The sequence below is a fragment of the Trichoplax adhaerens genome, genomic scaffold, assembly GCF_000150275.1.
Source record: "Trichoplax adhaerens TRIADscaffold_2 genomic scaffold, whole genome shotgun sequence".
In the NCBI taxonomy this organism is placed as follows: Eukaryota; Metazoa; Placozoa; class Uniplacotomia; order Trichoplacea; family Trichoplacidae; genus Trichoplax; species Trichoplax adhaerens.
Window position 1 is genome coordinate 197650 of NW_002060944.1, and position 19847 is coordinate 217496.

Below are 19847 nucleotides of genomic sequence, written 5' to 3' on the forward strand. Positions count from 1 at the left end.
AACCCACTTTACATTGCCTAATTCTGTGATATTTTAGTATGTTACTTTAGATTTGTAAAGTACACTACTGGGAGATTTATTACCGTACTTTAAATAGCAGCCGGTTATAAGCTTGCTATTAGCAGTAAATTACTCAGGAAGAAAAACCGATTAATTAAGTAGTAAGAGACTATTTAAGATTCGGCCTTGAGTATTCTTCAAAAATAAAAAAATTGGCTATTACCACTCTTCCGGAATAATCACTGCTTGTATCAGGTAGAGTTGGAATAGATTTAAATTATAATAGATTAAAAAATCATACTTTTTCCGAGGTCGAACTTCAATTGCACTTTCTAAAATCGATTGATATTCTTCAGATTCTATGAAGCGCCGGTAACTATTCCTCTCCATGAGGTAATAAATTTTTTTCTGTATATCAATCAATATCCACTTGTTTGGATCATAGAGTGATTTATCAATATTTCTAATATAGCTAGCATCAATATTAATTTGCTGTGGAGATGATGGAGTTAAATATCGCCTTTGCAATAAAATGTAATAGAATCATCATTATTAATTTAAAGTGGATTCACTACCAAGCATTCATTTTTTTTATTAAACCTCAAGGAATGTAGCAGCAACTATCTACCAGTACTTAATACGTCAATATAATCATATTAAACAAATAAGCCGAAATATGAAGTAACGAACCCGTAAATATCATGAACAACACTAGGCACTAGTGCCATTGGCGTATGGTGTATTAAATTTTCACAATCTAGCCAGAAGCTGTTTAAGAAAAATGCAGAAAGAGTTAGTTGTTACTTGTTATAGTTTGCCGTATAATATCATTCTTTAAGCCTGCAAAATCATAAAATTTACAGAGAATATTACATAGCCATTCACAAAGAGTCAAATGAATTCAGACTTGACATTTAAGTTGACATGATGCTTAACTAAACACGATACATCTATGTATAAAATGTGATGGTTATAACAATAAAAATATTAAGGTTTCAGACCAATACTATCTGAGCGTATCGAGAGGGGTAGCTCCTAGTTACTATAAAAAATCTTATCAAGAACACTACAACGATCAACGTTATATCAGAGACCTGTTAAGTTATATATTCTACCTATCAGTTCAATTATTAAAAAGGAAAATTTTATACAGCAAACTCATAGTCAGTAATTTATTTATAATGACTAATATTATATGTCTTACTTTATATTTTCTTCGCTGTGTTCATTGCTAGCAAATTCAATAAAATTGGTCACTCCAATGTCATCTCGTAGCAAATCTGCTAATGATACTGCCCATAATAAAACTCGACGTTTATGCAAAACTGTGGCACTATCAATAAATTGTATAGGAAAAAAAATTTATTACCTAATGATGATAGCTCATAAATCATGCTAAATTTAGAATGAGGTGTTAACATAATCACTAAAGTGATTTAGTTTACTTGCAGTTATGGATTCGATAGCATGTAACAATATCATCAATTTCCTATTTTAATTTTATGTAGGTAAAATACTACAGCATATATTTTATATTAAATTGAATTACTTGACTGAATTTAGGTTCCATTCTGTAATTTTATCAGTAATCCAAGGATTACTAGTTCTAGTAGTCGGTAGGAATGGATCGTAGTCTTTATATTTTTCACAATTGTTGATAACGCTATCGATAAAGGGAAATACAAAAAGTTACAATCTAGATCTATTTACTTCAAATGGGAGACATATAATAAATACGCAGACTTATTCGTAAATTGAGATAATAATATCTCTTAAGTCCGTATGTAAGGCGTTACTTGGTATCTAATCAGAATTGTGGTATTATGATATATTATATATCTGATTATAATACGACTAGCAGCATAGAATCTGTCACTAATTAAGTATAAAATATTTTACATTCTTACTGCATCTCTCGAGCGGTAAGTATAGTCATTAATATAGATAATGCAGGCTGTAATAAGATAAACTACTGTAAAAGAAATAATAACACACCATGACTGCTACAATGAATGCTAAAATGAATTACCTAAAGTAATTTTATTATGAGGTAATAAGTAAAAAAATTGTTTACCTTTCTACACCTTTTGAAACTTTCATAGCACAACCTTCAATCATTTTTCGCAAGGCTTCCGCCTGTTTACAAAATATCAATTATAATTAGAGGCTATGATGATGGTTTTAAGTACTGTTGAAACGTATTATGTAATCGTAATAGCAATCAATTTAGTGCAGGAATAAGTACAATGCTGCGATAGGCTTCAGAACGAGCATTGTACGATAAGAAAGTACTGGAATAGTGAGAGTTAATGTTAATAAAGCAAAGAGTGTTTACCTCACTGATTAAGGTCCGTTTAGAGTCTTTTGGCTGTAACCGCAAGAGAAGAATTGGCGATAGGGACAACATCACTTCCAATTTATTCATTTTGCTAACTTAATAAAGATTGCTGTTATTATTTTTTACCAACCGTGGAATTTAATCTTCTAAAACCGGCTTCTGACATATTCGCATCATAAGACTACAACATGTAAGGGGAAAAAAGCAATAAATAATTACTTATCCTTCGATAGCTGTATCGACTAGAAATTAGCTTATGTAACGATAATTATATAATGATTAGGAACGGTTTAGCTTAGCCAACAGATTACCGGAGGCTGACGAACTCTCCAAAAACATCTTTGCTCGCTATAACTTAAAGACCTTTCAGCTTTATTGCGCAATTTGTCCTTTCTATTTGTAACCATGAGAGAATTAGAGTAAACTCAAGGAATGTAACAGATACAAACATGATAACTAAAAAACAGCTGCATTAATTTAACAAACCTTTCTTCTTCTTTTGCCTTTGAAATAACAGAATTCCAATTATATTCTAGTTGACTTTGTAGTTTTACCAATGCAGCCTTGAGTGAGTAGTTTAAAGTGATTGGAATAGTAACAAAGATTAAAAATAGATTATACCCTATTTAGAAAAGTAGCTTAATTTTAAACAAAGATGTTGAATTGCTAAATTGTATCTTTGCCAAGGCGAAGGTTGAGTCAGAGAGATTGTACCATTGAGTAACTTTTGTACAATAGCCGTAACATGATTTTATATATAACTTATCTAGAAATTCACTGATGATGGTGTCTTTGATATTTTACATAATATTAGTAGGTAAATTCATACATTTATAATATTATTTAAATATTAATAACTAATATTTACATAGCAATAAAACATAAAATTAGTAGACTTGAATTAAAAGCTTTAGTTCAGCTTTGCAGAAGAGATGCACTCAGATATTCTGTTGTAAACTTGTGATAACTGAAAGTCGTGAATATTTAGAATCATACCGTAGGTAGATGTCAAGAAAGACTAAACGGACGGCAAGCTCATAAAATTTAATTCACTAGCTGTACTTTGATTTCTTCTCGACAAATTTTAACTTGCAACAGATGGGCTAAAGATTTTGAATTATACCGTTGTAGTAACTTATTCCTAATTATATAAATCATAGTTCACCGATTCATGATTGGATATCCGTTCATGCTTCTGTTTCTTAAGCAGATAAATAGCTAGAAATTAAATCCACAAGCCAACGGACTAAATTTTAGTATTAACATTTAATTCAAACTATAACTCATAACAGCTATCAAAAGTCAAGGAATGGCGGTTATTAACAGTTCATGGCCAAAATAATAAACCAAATATTAGTTAAGAGTACCCTACTATACAATATCTTACCGTAATCAGACAGGTCAATTGTAGGAGTTCTGGTAAACCACAAATTAGATGCCTGTTGAATATAATCTAAGTTTAATCAATACAATATAAAGATATGCCGGTATTTACAATAGGTAATTACTACAATTTTCCTCTATTAAAAAATTTCGTTTAGTTTACGGTATCAAATATCAGTCAAGAATTGCAAATGTCAATCCTATCAAATACTGTTTAGGCTGTTACCACGATGATTTTGTAAATTAGGTTAAGTTTGCTTAAAGGATATCATATACCTGAAATCGATAGAACGTATTATCATACTTGATTGCAAATGGTTGTCTGGTTTCATGAGCTGGGTATATGTACCCGTAGCGAGCAAACATGCTAGCGAGATGAACAGCTTCTACTGAAATGGATCAATAATATAAAGATGCAACAGAAATTGAATATTCATCGAAATATAATAAGTCTAATGGATGCAGTATCTCGTAGTGATTAAAATCTTATTAACGTAATTAATAAAATTGTATTATTGATTTAATTCTGAAATTTATGAATTTTAAATAGCTTAAAGCTAAGAAAGTTTCATTACTGGTTTTCATCCGTACAAGTCTGACTACATACTTGCGGAAACTTATACTTCCTTTAAAAAAGGTTATCTACGATTACTTGTGTTAAAAATTACTGGCTTCATAAATATAGCAGATGAAAATCTGTACGGAGATATTGCAATCAGGTAAAATGTTTCAAAACGTACAGGATAACTAAAAGTATGATCAATAATGTAATTTATCTCGGCCTCTTGTAGCATTAATACGTATTTGATTATTAAAAATGTTGAGTTCAAAAATTTGCAAATTATTTCGATTCTTAATCAATGATAAATACATCAGTCTAAATTTTCATCATAACATAATTTGCAAACAGGCCGTAATACTATACGCTTACAATATCCAACTACTAGATAAGACGAAAAAGTAGAAGATTCTAGGAATGATGGATGATATACGTACTTTTATATTTCGTATAAAGTAATATTGAAGAAAAACAATGTATAAAGTATGGTCAACTGGGATATATGAACACTATGCTATCATTCTTAATAATTAGCTAGTATACAACTCAGCGTGGATTTTCATTGCTGACGTATCACTTATCGATAGACAGTTAATATTTTGCAATAAAAAAGCCAGTTCCTATTAATTAATTATCAGATATCTAAAATAGACCTGTTTCCTTGAGATCAAGTCGTTTGATTAGCCAATTGATTAGTTCAGTACCTATTTATATAAATATTACTGTTATTAGAAGATGGACCAGTTATAATCGACTTGGTATTAATGACTTCATTTATTCCGTGCGTATCACAATCGATATTTTTGGGTTTCTAAATGATTACTTGTACCGAATTCGGTATACCTGTAAAGACACTTGGTATACTGGCAAGGAATAGTTTACGTGTTTTGACGGCTAGACCAGTCACCGGATTTTGCATATCCTGAATTAATTTTTCTATCTATCTCCGTCAAGGAAAATAAATCGACCATTTCGAAAGATTAAAATACTAGCTCCTCAAAATTTGCTAATCATCAATAATTTGCCGATACATTTATATTATGAACTGTGAAAAGTCATAATGTAAGGCTCCTATAACCTAGGCATAGCATACGACAACACCTCTTAAAATTGCTAAACGTGTATTTGAGGACAAATATATAATGTCTTAGTTATATTGAAATAATTCGCTTCCATACGAGTTGAATAGTTTTACGAGTAAACCTTTTGAATTAGCAACAATATAAAGGCTGAAACAGTAGGTAGTAGTTCCAACGTGCACCTTTAACAAATCAATTTCAGATGGTACCAAAAATTAATCATATCTGTCAAACTAATTTCTCTCGCATGATAAATTAATAGACAATATCTTTACTGTATAGTAATTTACAGCTGCATGTAAGGGATTAGTAATGATGTAAGCGGCAATTATAAGATATGATTATTTCTATACATACCTTTACTAAAATTAATTTAAAGTCATAGGTCGGCTGTAATGATACTTAAAATACTTTCAGTGAATTCAACTCGTTCAAGAATATTTTCTTTAAAATTTTGTATTGAGAAGTTTCAACAATATGATGGCTTTCCATATACAGTAAGCAGTATGTCTTGAAAGGTGTAACTTTAAAATACCCATGAGCTAATATGGCAGAGTTATTATGACTTGAATACGAAAGATATTGAGGAATAGATTTTATGTGAACTAAATAATCCGGTAATACATTATTCATTGACTTAAATATTAACCAAGATAATATCTAGTAGAGATTTTGAATTTTTTCGGTGATATTAGAAGGAATACTAATTGAAGAGTAACACAGTCAAACATTGAAAAAACTTGCTGAAGTTAAAACTTCATATCGTCAAACCTTTTTCCTAAAAACTTGAAATTTTATGCTTATCTATTAATATTCTTAATCATATTTTATTAGGATCAGCTTCGTAAAGCTGATAGAAAGGAAATAAATTAATATCAATAATTTTCTAATCAATATCGGTGGGATTTCGGGATATAAATATGATGCAGTGCCTATTCTTACGAGCTAAAATAAAAAGCTTTTACTGGACTCAAACTAACCTTTCCACATAGAATTTCTTGCCTTGAAATATCGGTATCCATGGCTGATTGAATTGTAATCTATCTACTGAAAGTTTCACTTCTTACAAATAATAGTGATATCGAGAAATAGTATCTTAGACTTTCATGGAACTCAAGATAATAATTTATTTTTTACAGCATCTGTGAAACGTTAACATGGGTCCTACATACAAAATATTAAGCAAGATTAATAAACGTAAATTTAAACAATGATATGGAAAACTATGTACACAATTTACTGGAAATACTAACCCTTAATTATAAATTAGGCAGCCATCTTTGAATTTATTAAAAATCTGATTTCAAACCTTAAATTGATCGAGGATTCCATAAGAACGTTTCAATTAGAATTTAAATGGAAATGGTATCGGACTGATATCCGTTCATGCTAAGAATATCGATAGGTAGCTAGATGAATTAGAGTTTTCCTACTTTCGACGATCAAATATTACGGAATTCTATATAATCTTGGAAATTGGTTCACATTTAAACAGATATAGAATTATAATATGGATTGAATCGATCTTTTGAAGCCTAGCTATCACTTAAATATAGAAATATAAAATATTCTGTACAAAGTAAGAACGTCAATACGAATAGTCAAATTTTTTGTTGGAGTTGCTTTCATATCTATATCCATCTGTTATTAATTATCCAGATGGTGGTTGGTTATAGTTTTTCTCTTCTAATCCATAATTATAGCTCAGTGATAGACTTGCAATTTAGCTTAGCCCTATCAAAATTCATATTCTGATGACGATAATCTATTCTTCAATGCCATATTTACTCTTCTTTTCTTCTGTACATTGACGTCAATTGTCAGAGTGCAATATGTTGATGATTATTTACCATTTACAATTATATCAATACCTTATTAGAACTTTTTGATTTCGAGCCAATCACTCGTAACGCAATTAAAATTAAAAGCTGCTATTGGAACAACAGTTATTAAATAGTCGCAAACAATTAGCGCTTTGATGTTGAATAAGACTTGAACCATGCCTATTCCTATCTCACCTTCTGCATCAATTACGAGTAAGAATACTGGTCTTTTTTCTCTAAATGTAGCTTCTCGTTGTTAGCCTACAGCCATTTTAAACTAGCCGGATTGAAATTCTAACACCTATTTAAATATAATTATATGCATTGGTAATATAGCGTCCTATTCTAGACCAATGTAATGAAAAGAAATTAAAACATGTTAAAATCACATGTAAATAAGAACAAATCATTTGAGCAGAGAGAAGATGAAAAGATTTATTGTATGATCAGATAAAATAGACAATTAACTATCAGAATGATCGAAATATTTATGTATTACTTTTGTTTTTGCTTGGATATCACTGTCTATACAACAGTAGTTGCTATAACGTTAGCTATAAATTTTAAACTGAGAGTTACAGTATCTAGAAACGTTAATAAAAGTAGGAATGGATATGCTGTAGGATAATAATATAAGCAAATCCGTTATAAATAAACGATCAAAAATTGACAAAAAATGATACTGATAATGATTCAGCAGACAGCTTTAGATAAATGTAATTCTAATTCTTTACTACGGACTCATACTAGTAGTCGGGCTATCACGAGTTCAATTCATAAATATTTTTATTGTACCGAATCTACTTGACATATAAAGTACTTGCATAAATTACAAGAAATAAAAGCATTTTATTTCTAGCTTTCCATAATTCATACGATGACGGTCGGAAGTTTTCCACGATGAGCTGATAAAGATGAATTGAGCTACATGGGAAGAAGTGTGATATAAGTATAGCAAGGTAGAGCTGTCATTCATCGTTAGCTGACTAACAGTGTCGTGATATGGTCATAAAATAATTTATAATTGTAGAGTATAAAATTATTATAACAAAGGCTCCATAATTATAATCATAAAAGTTATGATTCAGGATTGTATTCATTGATCATTAAATTAGTACCTTCTCTAGAAATTTGGATTCGGTATAATCTAATTCAGAAGCCTGTTTAACACTTCTAATTCTACAAGAGATATTAGCGCTTTTAATTGTTTAGAATGTACTTTTTGCCTTGTCTACATTAGGAGATCGCGCGACTACGAATATTCTAGAAGATTTAAATTACAAATTAATACACGATGAAATTATATTAAAAACGGTTACTCGGACTGCAGCATTATTCTTTCAAGGTTTAGATTCGATTTAGAGAGACTAGGAGACCTGTCTCAAGTTCTTCTACTTTAGTAGAAGACAATTACATGATTACTACAATTTTTATAGTTGTCACAGTATGGTCAAATTTAGCGAATTCAGCATTTATACTGGTATAAGCTGATCACAATTAATTACTTACAGTAGGAATTATCGTAATTATAATTTATTACAGTAACTATAAGGTGCACTGCAATAAATAATTATTCTCATATATAATTGAAATTAATTGATCCTAGTAATGCTTTTTGTGATTTTAATCCTGATGATAGCGCATAGAATTACTCAATAGATATCTATGAGTATCAGTATTTCTATAATAATTTGGCCATAAAGTAAGACTAAACTATTAGAATCTTAAGATAATTCAGCAATATTAGTAGCTGTCTAAGAGTATATAAGCTCAGAAAATTACCCAATAAAATCAGTTCTCTAGTTTACCTATCATAAAAGTTATAAGCGAACAAATTACTGTAAATTTGTAGAAATGGACTTTTTATGTTATATTGTCGTAAAGCTTAGCAAGGGCTTAAGTGTACAAATTACTGTAAATTTGTAGATGTTAAGCTTATTATTATGTAATTTTGTCACATAGCTAGTTTGTGACAATAACGTATTACAACTACCATCAATCATTGACAATACATATCAACTATGGCCCAACTATAGACTACAGTACGTGAAATATTCAGAAGTTTGTTAAGTATACCAAATCACATTTGCTCTTGCCCTTTACTATCACCACATAACCTGTAACGATTGCCTGGAATATTAGAAAGGCGTTGCTGATCCATGTGTGCCTACTCGTCTATATAAATAAGCAACATTGCCAGTCTCTGCCCACACTATCATCGTTAACATTAGAGAAGATTCATATAGTACTTCAAAGTTTACCAATAAATCTTAGTTAAGCGACAACAAAATGGTTAAATAATACGTAACACTTGTTGGCGTGCCAATCAAAGAATTAGAGAAAGGGAATCATCCACATGTATACATATACCTTAAAGTTGAAGGATCAGAGTGTTATAAGGCGGCACTTAATGTGAAAGACTATAGTGGCAAAAATATTATGTACGTTTGGAAGGAAGATTTACAGGCTAAATTTTTGAATCATTTAAAATCATTGTCTATAGGTGTAGATAATTTCAGCTGTGCTGCAAAGTCTGCCGCTATTGACTATGTTCAAGAAGGATTTATTATTCAAGAGTAATTTAGCGAAAAAACTGCTGAAGAATTGACACACATTTTAAGTACAACTGTAGATGATATGGTACGCGTATGTGCCCGAAATTCTGAGTCTAAGAATTTTTGTGTGGGATCAATGTTTAATCAAGGAATACACGATATCTATATGAATCAAGGGGAAAGAAAGTACGAATGCATACGAGGATGTGGCCTTAATTTTCTATGATGGCATTGAAGACCAACATAGTGGTGCATTCTTTTCTTTCAAGAAGAATCTTCAGCCTGTGACACTCAAGAATAGCTTGTGGTGATAAATGGGCGATCTCAATAACGTTCCCAATTACTACCTCTTAGAGATGAAGCATTTAGAGAAGATTTTCTAGAAATCGATACTTTGCAGAGAAGTATAGTAATAGTTTAAGCAATTTTAGCTACTCAAACTACTAAATACTGTGTAGGAAGTCGTTATTCCATAGTAAAAAGTTTCAATTAAGTGGTTCCAAAATTGAGTTTGTAACATAAAATTAATTAATCAGGCTAGGTGCTATATTCTACAAAAGTCAGTTAATACTCGTTACCAACACCATTGTTTCAAATGGATAAAAGTATTAATTAAAAAGGCACTTTTAGATAGATAAACCATTGCTAGTGATCATATAACAATGTGTTTTTCAAAAAATTAATTAGAATTTATAAGGTTAGCTTATGAAGAATTTTAGCTTTGCTAAGTTGCCTTGCTATCACGCTTTGTGATTCAATAAGTTTGATAGCGACGTAATAGTAATTTTTTAGCCATTCCTGACATGGAAAGAAGAAACAGAACCAATGCAATCAGAAAACTATAGACACAATAGATAGACCATTAATGATATTGTTGATACAGAAATGATGCATCATTGAAGGTGACGATGGTAATCATTTCGCTAAGTAAACGATGCAATCGATTAATTCTATGAATTTCGTATAGAATATTTTAAAACTGACGGTCAATATAGCAAAAGGATTCAATAGATTCATATCTCTATATGGCTATTTCTTTACGACAGTGTTCGCATAACAATGGAAATATCGATCAATAATTATAGTGACTACTTTCGAATTGGTTATTGAATTTCTACGTTGTTTTCGAAAAATTAAATCACGAAGATACACCTTTCACTTTTTACTTCAGCGTATATCATGTTTATAGAATTCAAGTCATAACGTAGATATTAAGCTACTCGAAGAGCATTCAAAAATCATTCATACGATGAAAGAAAAGGGAGTTTTAGATATGACGGCTATAGAATCAAAGCCAAAAGGATATAACTACAAAGAAATTACTTTAAGTAATGGTATAAGATAGAATAAACGACATGACGATATTGTAACGTAACTTTTTATTATTTTTTAGCTGGGCAACGTCGCGTAGTTATTGCTAATTGATTAGTAAAAGTATCATCTTGAATTAGATGAATTTTTTTAGCTACTAATAGCCAAATCTGTATTATGGATGACTACCAATAGAAAATTGCTATTCATATTACACTTCTAATTCCATCGATTTCCCCATCAATTGTTTCATATTCATAGCAACTGCTTTACAAATAGTTCTTTTATCACCTGTAGTATCAAACGAGGTACGGGAAAAAAATACAGCTATAGCTAAAGAAACATATGGCATTAATATGCCGACTACAATATTACCGAGTGAAGTAGCCAAATCATGGTAGATTAGAATTATAGTTACGGTGTAACCAATTTCAAGAAGTAGCACCAGAAGACAGTTATAAAGCAGTTGTTCTACACCTGGAAGATGTAATAGTTGAGCTGCTGAGTCGTAAATGGAAAGTCTTATCCATTTCCGGCCGTTCAAACTTTCAACAATGTTGAAATTTGATTGTACATCCTTCCACTCAATTATATTAGCTAATTTACTAATTGTTTTATCGGAATTTTTTTCGTTAAATATAAAATAGTGTTTGGACACAGGTTTTGTGGAATGTTTCCTGTTGGAAAAAGTCTTGGATTTGGTGAATAAATTGATTAGCATCAGGGGAAACTTCGACCAAAATTTGGTTATCGCTTCGATAAGTCTCAATGCATACAGGAATATCTTTTGCATTCAATTCATTAAATAATCCTAGTATATATTGCTTTCGATTAAAGTGTCTTTGGATTAAAGCAATCAAAGTAACTACAAAGGGTAATTGAGTTGCAAGGAGAGGCAGCATTCCGCTTGGATGAACAACGCCAATAATAATATTAGCCAGAATACTACTGCATAAATTGGTCAATTCGTAACAGAGTAAACCTAAAGACATCGTAAAATAGATTATTAAAAAGTAACGATACCATCGACTGGATTTGATGTTAAATTCATTGGCTTTGAAAGTAATCACAAAAATAAATATGTGCAACTGGAACCAATGTACGATTTTGTAAAAGAATCCTTGATCAACAAAAGTTGCAAACCAATCATTAGATGCTTTGACGTAATTGACACAACCTCGTGCAATCTTGTTTCTTGTTAAAGTGATAGCTACGACAGTAACGATCATGCCTAGTAACAGGTTAATGATGAGAAATATGACAAGGCTAGGCAACCAATATAACAAAATCATCAACAAAGTGCTTAGATCTAAATGTGTATATATGTATCGAAACTTTTGAATATTGAAAATTGAACAGAGAAATGGAATCATGCCACCCAAAAGTAATATGAAATGAAGGAGAAGTATTTGATAGCACTTCTTTTTCGGAATACAACGATAAATAAATAGTTTTACGGCGTCTGCAGTATCGAATACTTGATATAAACAAATCACTTGCTGGCCTTCGATAGTGGTCACATCGGTTAAAGTCGACCTTGAAGGAGGTCTGAGAATCAACAGAAATAACTTGAAAACTATTGCTGCAGCAACGATATAAAAAATGATTTCTACATAAATTAAAGCCAAATCATTTCGTGGTGGGACTACTATAATTTTATCCAACACATTTTTAGAGCATTGCCCTGAGTAAAAAGAACAAGCATAGAATTCTTTTTTATTATTAATATTTTGTATATTCAAAAGGCGTGCTAGTAAATATTCAGTGACGTTTCGGGTTATATCTGGTGGTTGTAACCTTTCATCTTTAACCGAACAATTAAACACTGATGCAATATGTACGGGAGTTTGACCAGCGGTCAATAGATACTGTGGCAAAGCACATAATAGACTAGCGAAATCGTCTGATGTGTGGAATAAAAAGTATCCCTCTTCCTTGCATACCATATAATTACGCTAATAATAATAGTAGAACCGAGGTGTGTAATTATTAGCCTTTAAATCGATATTTACCCAATAACACGGACGATTTCGTTGTAGCATTTTCCGCACGAGTTCGTCATTTGTGTATGCTAACGTTTTGCTATCTTTGATTTGGCAAAGGGAGTAAGCTTTGAGTATCTGTGATATGACTAACAAAAGTATTGGGAAAGGCAATGAAATCGATTTAACTGCCTTCATATTAGTCGCTAATCTTCCAATGTGCAGAGCTATCCAACCTTTTTTCCAAGTGATGTAAAATTACTAGCTTAATTAACGTCTAATTGTTTGGTTGACAAATGCTATAGACACTTGAATGATATTCAATGTAATGGAATTATTCTTATTTGCCAGCCCTCCCAGACACTTCGCCTTAAAGTGTTATATCTCGATTGTACATTATACTATTCAGTAGAGTGATATACAGTTGTTTGTCAAAACTTTGTCTATGCCAACTATAAATAACAGGTTCTCGGGTGTGGCAAGCTTGTACGGTACTGCGATAGTTTATGTACAATGCGATCGGTTTTCTTCAATATGTTTGAATAATAAAAACTATAAGTAAAACGCCTCCAAAAGACCAATCGTTATGAACCTTCCTATACACATAGGTCTCTTATTACTGAAAGTTACTGACTAATAGTTATAGCGCTAAATTTGCTGCTTAAATATAAAACTTAATTACGGATGTAGAATCTCGAAATCAAGAGCTATCCGTACATATTAAAACCATGCATTGGCGATCAATTTTGTACAAATTGATGCAAAAATTGTAATGTCAAATCGATGGAATCATGTCGTAAGCTGTGGACGAGTTGGGTATGGACGTTAAATCATGAATTGATAACGCGATAGTAAATTTAGATATGATTTTGTAACTTAATTGGTAAGATATAACTGTATTTGAATGAAAATCATTGTATGACGAATTGCATATAAATCGTGAATATTGCTGCAATAATTCAGATAGTCCAGAGATAGTCAAATAGTCCTTGGTAGAGGTTAGACCAACCTAACTTATGTAATAAAGTAAAATTTACAAGGAACAGTAGTTCTCGATTTATTGTTGAAGATCATTTTAACACAAGTGTATTGTATCCTTATCGTTCCCTTGCCTTTGAAATAACTTTCGCATTTCCGGCATCCTCCAATATATATCGTACATTATAACCGGAGTACAGACTGGACTAGTCAAGACTAGCTTTGGGTATACTTTGGAGGGAGTACTGTCTACTTTGGCCTGTTACACCGGTATCGACTATAGTCTAGCCATAAACTACAAGAAAAATTCTATATTTTTGTGATAAAGTATCTTCTCCAAAATGTAACGAGAGCTACAGTTTCTTATAAACTTCATTTTATTAACTGTCAATAAGATAAGGTTCGTCTTACCACTGCCAATGACTATCTAACTACAATTAGATAATCTCTGGACTGTCTAAATTATTACAGCAATATTCACGATTTATATAAAATTAGTTACACTCTGATTTTCCATCAATTACAATCATATCTAAATTGATTATCGCGCTATCAGTTTATAATTCGCGCTTCTAATTAAAGCATCGCAATAAAAGTCTCCCAGTGCTAACATACTTGGTACAGTCTATTAATTATTATCTCAGATATCTTAATGTAAACATCTTCCACCTTTAAATACTTAGGCAATCTTACAATCTTGCGTACAATTTATCTGTTTTCATACAATTTTATAATCTTAGCCTTCAGCTTATTTGGGACTACAATTTTCATGATGGAAGAAATCGTATTTGGTCTTTAAGTGTGCCTTCCTGTATTCATTATCACTGCAATCTACAATAAATGCCGATAATAAAGCACTAACATGCAAAGACCACATTATCCAGCATTTTACTATACCGCCCGAGGGGATAGAATTCCATAGCGGATGGAAATCTCCGTGACACCGGAAGTGATTATACAGTAAAAAACTGCCAATCCGGTCCCAGCTCGTACAGTATATAAGCGTTAGATAGAACTGGTTTATCTCATACGGGTCTCTGAAGTATCATTGACGAAGATTTTCTATCTCAAGGTTTGCCTAGAAATCACTATACTGTATTCGCCATATTAGTGTGTGAGTGATGAATTACTACCGGAAACACGAAACGTCTATAAAATATGGTGCGCTTGTTGGAGTGCCGATAAGAGAATTCGAGAAAGGAAATCATCCACATGTGTACATATATGTTAATGTTAGAAAAGGCAACTATAGATCATATGTTAGCAAAGAGGATTGCTATAAAGTAGCTGTCAATGTGCAGGACTATAGTGGCAAAAATGTTTTCTTCGCTTATAAGAAAAACTTGCATGCCGCATTTTTGCAACGCTTACAATTCTTCTCTGCAGGTGAACATGTTTTGGAGCCTACAGCAAACTCTGGTGCTATTGACTATGTAAGAGGAGGATTTATTAAGAAAGAAGACTTTCGAGAGGAAACAGAAAGAGTACTATCACAACGTCTTCATGACATTGTATATGGTATGATAGCGGCATGTGAAAAACATCCTGACTCAAAAATTTTCTGTTTCGGATCAATGTTTCCTGGTGGAATACACGATATCCATATGAATCAAGGGGAATCACGATACAGGAATAAGCAATATCAAGATGGCGCTTTAATTTTCTTCGATGCCAATAAAATGCAATATAATGGTGCATTCTTTTACTTTCAAGAAGAATCTTCTGCTTGGTATAGACCGTAACTTGTGCAATTATGATGAATGATTTCAGTCCTACTTTTATATAACTATATCTTAGTAACAAAGTATTTGGAAGAGATGCCTTACTGTAGTCGCTAAATTAATACGAATATATCAAAGTCACAGTTTGATTAACTTTAGCGTTGCGAATAAGCAAACATCGATGTAGAAAATCATTCATCCACAGTGGTAAATATCATGCCAGCTATTCTTGATTAGTGTCATAAAAATAAGTAATGAAGGTTTCGTATTTAGCATGAATCATTTTACACCCATGACTAACACTATTGTTTTTAATGGATAAAAGAATTAGTTAAAAATTACTTATGGTAGAATAGTTATCGTTAGAGATCAAATAATAGCCTAATCATGGATTACAGTAGTTGTTATAGTCTTCTCTTCGTGAAATTAAGTATTTTTAATCCTTAATAGCAGGTTATCTTTTAGGCTTTATAATTTTTTAAAAGGCTTGATTTGTAACAGACAATAAAAACTAACATTGATCACAACATCTGTGGAATCTATTAGCGCTTGTTATTAAAATAGACGAGATTGTAAACTCAATATGCGGGAAAATAGAGTTTCGTTCGCTTATTTTTATTGAGTATGAAAGCAAAATGTTCCGATTGCCCCTAGATTTATAGGTCAAAGAGAATAGTACGATCGTCTTCCAAAATTTTTCTTAACTTAGATCTTTATTTCTATCTTGCTCTTGCTGGAAAGTAAATTTGTAACAATAATTTATTAGAACAGTGTTAAGGTCTCCGATATAAACAGACTCAGATATTACAATAAAATAAGGTTTGGATAATAGAAGTTGTCTACATGAATTAGGCTTCATATTTGCTAAGACGATCCTGTTCCGCTTTCACTAAAAGTCAATCAAACAATCTCTTATAATTCTTTAATTATAATTTAATACCGTATTTACCAAATGTTTATTCCGTATCATATATCATGCAATGGTCTGATGTATACTAGCAGAAACTTTGCTGATAGGAAAGTGTCTGCCATATTGTTAGCAATGTCGATTAATTGAATTCTGATTATCTTTCCGCTTCGCATCCTTAATTTAAATTGCAGTAAGCATCAATACCAATGGAAAAGGATTAATAGCTTTAAAATTGGATCAAAAATTATAAATTTTCTCTGGATTGCTTTAACTGAAAATTGTTAATCATTACATTCAGCTTTAACATAAATTAGATTGCTGTATTTTAATATCACCACAACCTCTAATGATCGCTTGGAATGCTTGTAAAAGCTGCTAATCCAATATCTACTCGTACATAAGCATGAGACATAACTAGTCTATACCAATGACATAATTTCATACAAGCTCACTAACTAATATTAGAGAAGATTTTCTATCCCAACGTTTGCCAATAATTCTAGTTAAGGGAAAATGAAATGTCTATAGTAACATATACATTATAGTGCACATGGAGTAGTTGTCAATGTGCAGGACTATAGCGGCAGAAATATTTTCTTCACTTACAAGGAACATTTGAGGCCAATTTTTGCAAGAATTAAAATCTTCTCCGCAGTTAAGCATAAACTGAAGCTTAAAGTAAACACTGACGCTAAAGAAAATGTAAGATGAGAATTTAATAAGAAAGAAGATTCTGACGGGAAGACAGAAGAAGATATGAGTAAAAAGCAATATAATGGAGCGTTCTTGTACTTTAAACTAGAATCCTCTGCTTGAAATAGACATTAACTTGTGTGGAGATGACGAGTGATTTCAATCCCGTTTATATACCCATCTCTTAGGAAATAAGCATTTGAAGGAGATAGCCTAGTACATAAATTAATACGACTGTAGCGAGGGTATAATCTAAGTAACTATAGCATTGCGAAGAAGCAAATATCGAAGTAGAAAAACCATTAAGTGACAGTAGAAAAGTATTATTCTAGCTATTCTTAATTATTTTCATAATTAGTACCGGTGAGAAAAGTGTCGTATTCACAATAGTCCATTAACACTCGTTACTAACAGTATTGTTTTAATGGATAAAAGAAAAAGTCTAAAGAGGCATTAGATAGAAAGATCAAAATGGTTGGTGGTCTAATAATTAACAACCTATAGTTCAAAAAATTATTTAGAATTTATAATTAAGCAAAGTTATTAAGAGTCTTTAGCTTAACTAACTTATACTATGGCTACGTTTTATGATATATTAGATCGCATTGGCTAACTCGCATAAAATTTATGAAAATCAAATTAAATTTTTATAAGTTCAATTAACAGCTTGCTGGTAAAATAAAGACTCATTTTAGGATTCAGCTTCAGTAATAGTTAGTATTTACGTAATACAAACTAAGAACCAGTTATAGCAGAGGTTGTAGATAGTTTTAGGATGGTAGTAATGAGAGTTACGAGAATAACAAGTTTTATTTATGGATTGTAATAGAATTTGACTTTTTCAACATAAAATTTAACGTAATCCAAGTATGTAGTAGAAGATATTCGATATCTTATTGATCATGTTAGCAATAAAAAGAATTAGATGATAAATATCAACACGAAAGTAGCACTTGTGGTGTCTAGTATTAAGTGTCGTTAATACAGATGAGATTGTAAACATGACATGTCGCAAAAATGAAGTCGGTTCTCTTACTTTTTATTGAAAGCGAAGCAAAGGCTTCAATTACTCCCAGATTTATAAGTCAAAGAGATTAGTACAGCTTTCCTCCAAGATTTTGTCACTTTTGACATTTATTTCGATGTTGCTCTTGCTATAAAGAGGGTTAGTAACAATTGGGTTATAATAGCAACAGGATGCATAGCTCCATTTAGGAACAAACTATCAGACATTGAAATAAATGAGGTTTTAACGTAGAAATTGTATATGTTGAACAGGCGTTATATCTATAAAAGCGATCCTGCAAGGTCACAGGGTGCAACTTGTGAGCGCTGGCCCTTTCTAATAAAATCTAATGAAATTCCTCCTCCTAATTCTTTAATTACTGTATAATCTACTGTACTATTTATTAAGTGTTTATTCTATATAATACTGTATGTGTGCTAATAGAAATTTACCGATAGAAAAATGCCAGCTATGCTGTTAGCGTTATCAATTAATTATATCTACTCGGCAAAAAAGTCGAACAGAAAGAAATTTCTTTCTGTCTTTATCACTAAGCTTCCAATATAGTACACCAAATAAAACAATAAGTGAGATATTTTAAGTCATTATAACTAGTAAAGTGTCAGCTGAACCATTTATGGATGTGATTTATATCTAGGGAATAGGCTTAGGTACTTTTCGTAATACTCAAAGGATAAGAAGAAAGATGGCATATTCTAAGAAACTGTAGATGCGAAGAAGTATACGCCAATGTAGAAAATTATTAATTGATAGTAGAAAAGTATCATACTAACTATTCTTAATTATTGTCGTAAAAACAAGTTAGCAAAGCGTCGTATTCTACAATAGGCTATTAATCCTTTTTATAATAAAATTGTTTTAATGGATGAAAGGATGAGTCAAAAGTGAGCCTTGCTGTATTTTACTATCACTGCAATCCGCAATAAATGCCGATGGTCTACTAATATGATTTGTTAAAGTCAGTAGTATGGCACCAACATACTGCAGACTTCAATGTCAACCACTATACTAGGGGATAGATTTCCTTGGCAGATAGAAATCTCTGTCATACTGTAAGTAATTGCAAAGGGCTGATGATCCCGCCCCTACTCATATATAAGCATACGATAACATTAGTCTATCCCATACGAGTCCATAAACTTACGTTAAAGAGGATTTTGTATCTCAAGGTTAGCTAAGAAATCGCTATACCGTATTTGAGATATTTGTGTGTAAGTGATGAATTCCTTCCGGAAAAATGAAACATCTATAAATTATGGTGTACTCGTGGGAGTGCCAATAAGAGAATTCGAGAGAGGATTTCATCCACATGTTTAGATATATCTTAATACTGGAAAAGGCAAGTGCAACCCAAATATTGACAAAGAGGATTGTTATAAAGTAGCCGTCAATGTGCAGGGCTATAATAGCAAAAATGTTTTCTTCGCTTATAAGGAAAACTTTCAAGCCTCATTTTTGCAACAATTAAAATACTTCTCGGCAGTTCAA

General features: G+C 31.6%; 3 protein-coding genes across 3 annotated transcripts; 1 reads left to right on the plus strand and 2 right to left on the minus strand.

The window, feature by feature from the left end:
- Window positions 1-219: 219 nt before the first annotated feature.
- On the minus strand, window positions 220-5199 carry TRIADDRAFT_52866 (uncharacterized protein; the record flags this gene model as incomplete). Its single annotated transcript, XM_002109680.1, has 11 exons — window positions 220-520; window positions 691-768; window positions 1205-1333; window positions 1550-1663; window positions 2075-2136; window positions 2469-2519; window positions 2650-2731; window positions 2825-2901; window positions 3726-3791; window positions 3998-4110; window positions 5124-5199. 11 exons carry the CDS (start codon window positions 5197-5199, stop codon window positions 220-222), a joined length of 1149 nt encoding a protein of 382 aa, XP_002109716.1.
- A 6481-nt stretch (window positions 5200-11680) lies between these two features.
- On the minus strand, window positions 11681-13228 carry TRIADDRAFT_52867 (uncharacterized protein; the record flags this gene model as incomplete). Its single annotated transcript, XM_002109681.1, has 2 exons — window positions 11681-13003; window positions 13061-13228. 2 exons carry the CDS (start codon window positions 13226-13228, stop codon window positions 11681-11683), a joined length of 1491 nt encoding a protein of 496 aa, XP_002109717.1.
- Window positions 13229-15129: 1901 nt separating this feature from the next.
- Window positions 15130-15750, plus strand: TRIADDRAFT_52868 (uncharacterized protein; the record flags this gene model as incomplete). The annotated part of the gene is made up of 1 exon (XM_002109103.1): window positions 15130-15750. One exon carries the CDS (start codon window positions 15130-15132, stop codon window positions 15748-15750), a length of 621 nt encoding a protein of 206 aa, XP_002109139.1.
- Between the last annotated feature and the right edge of the window lie 4097 nt (window positions 15751-19847).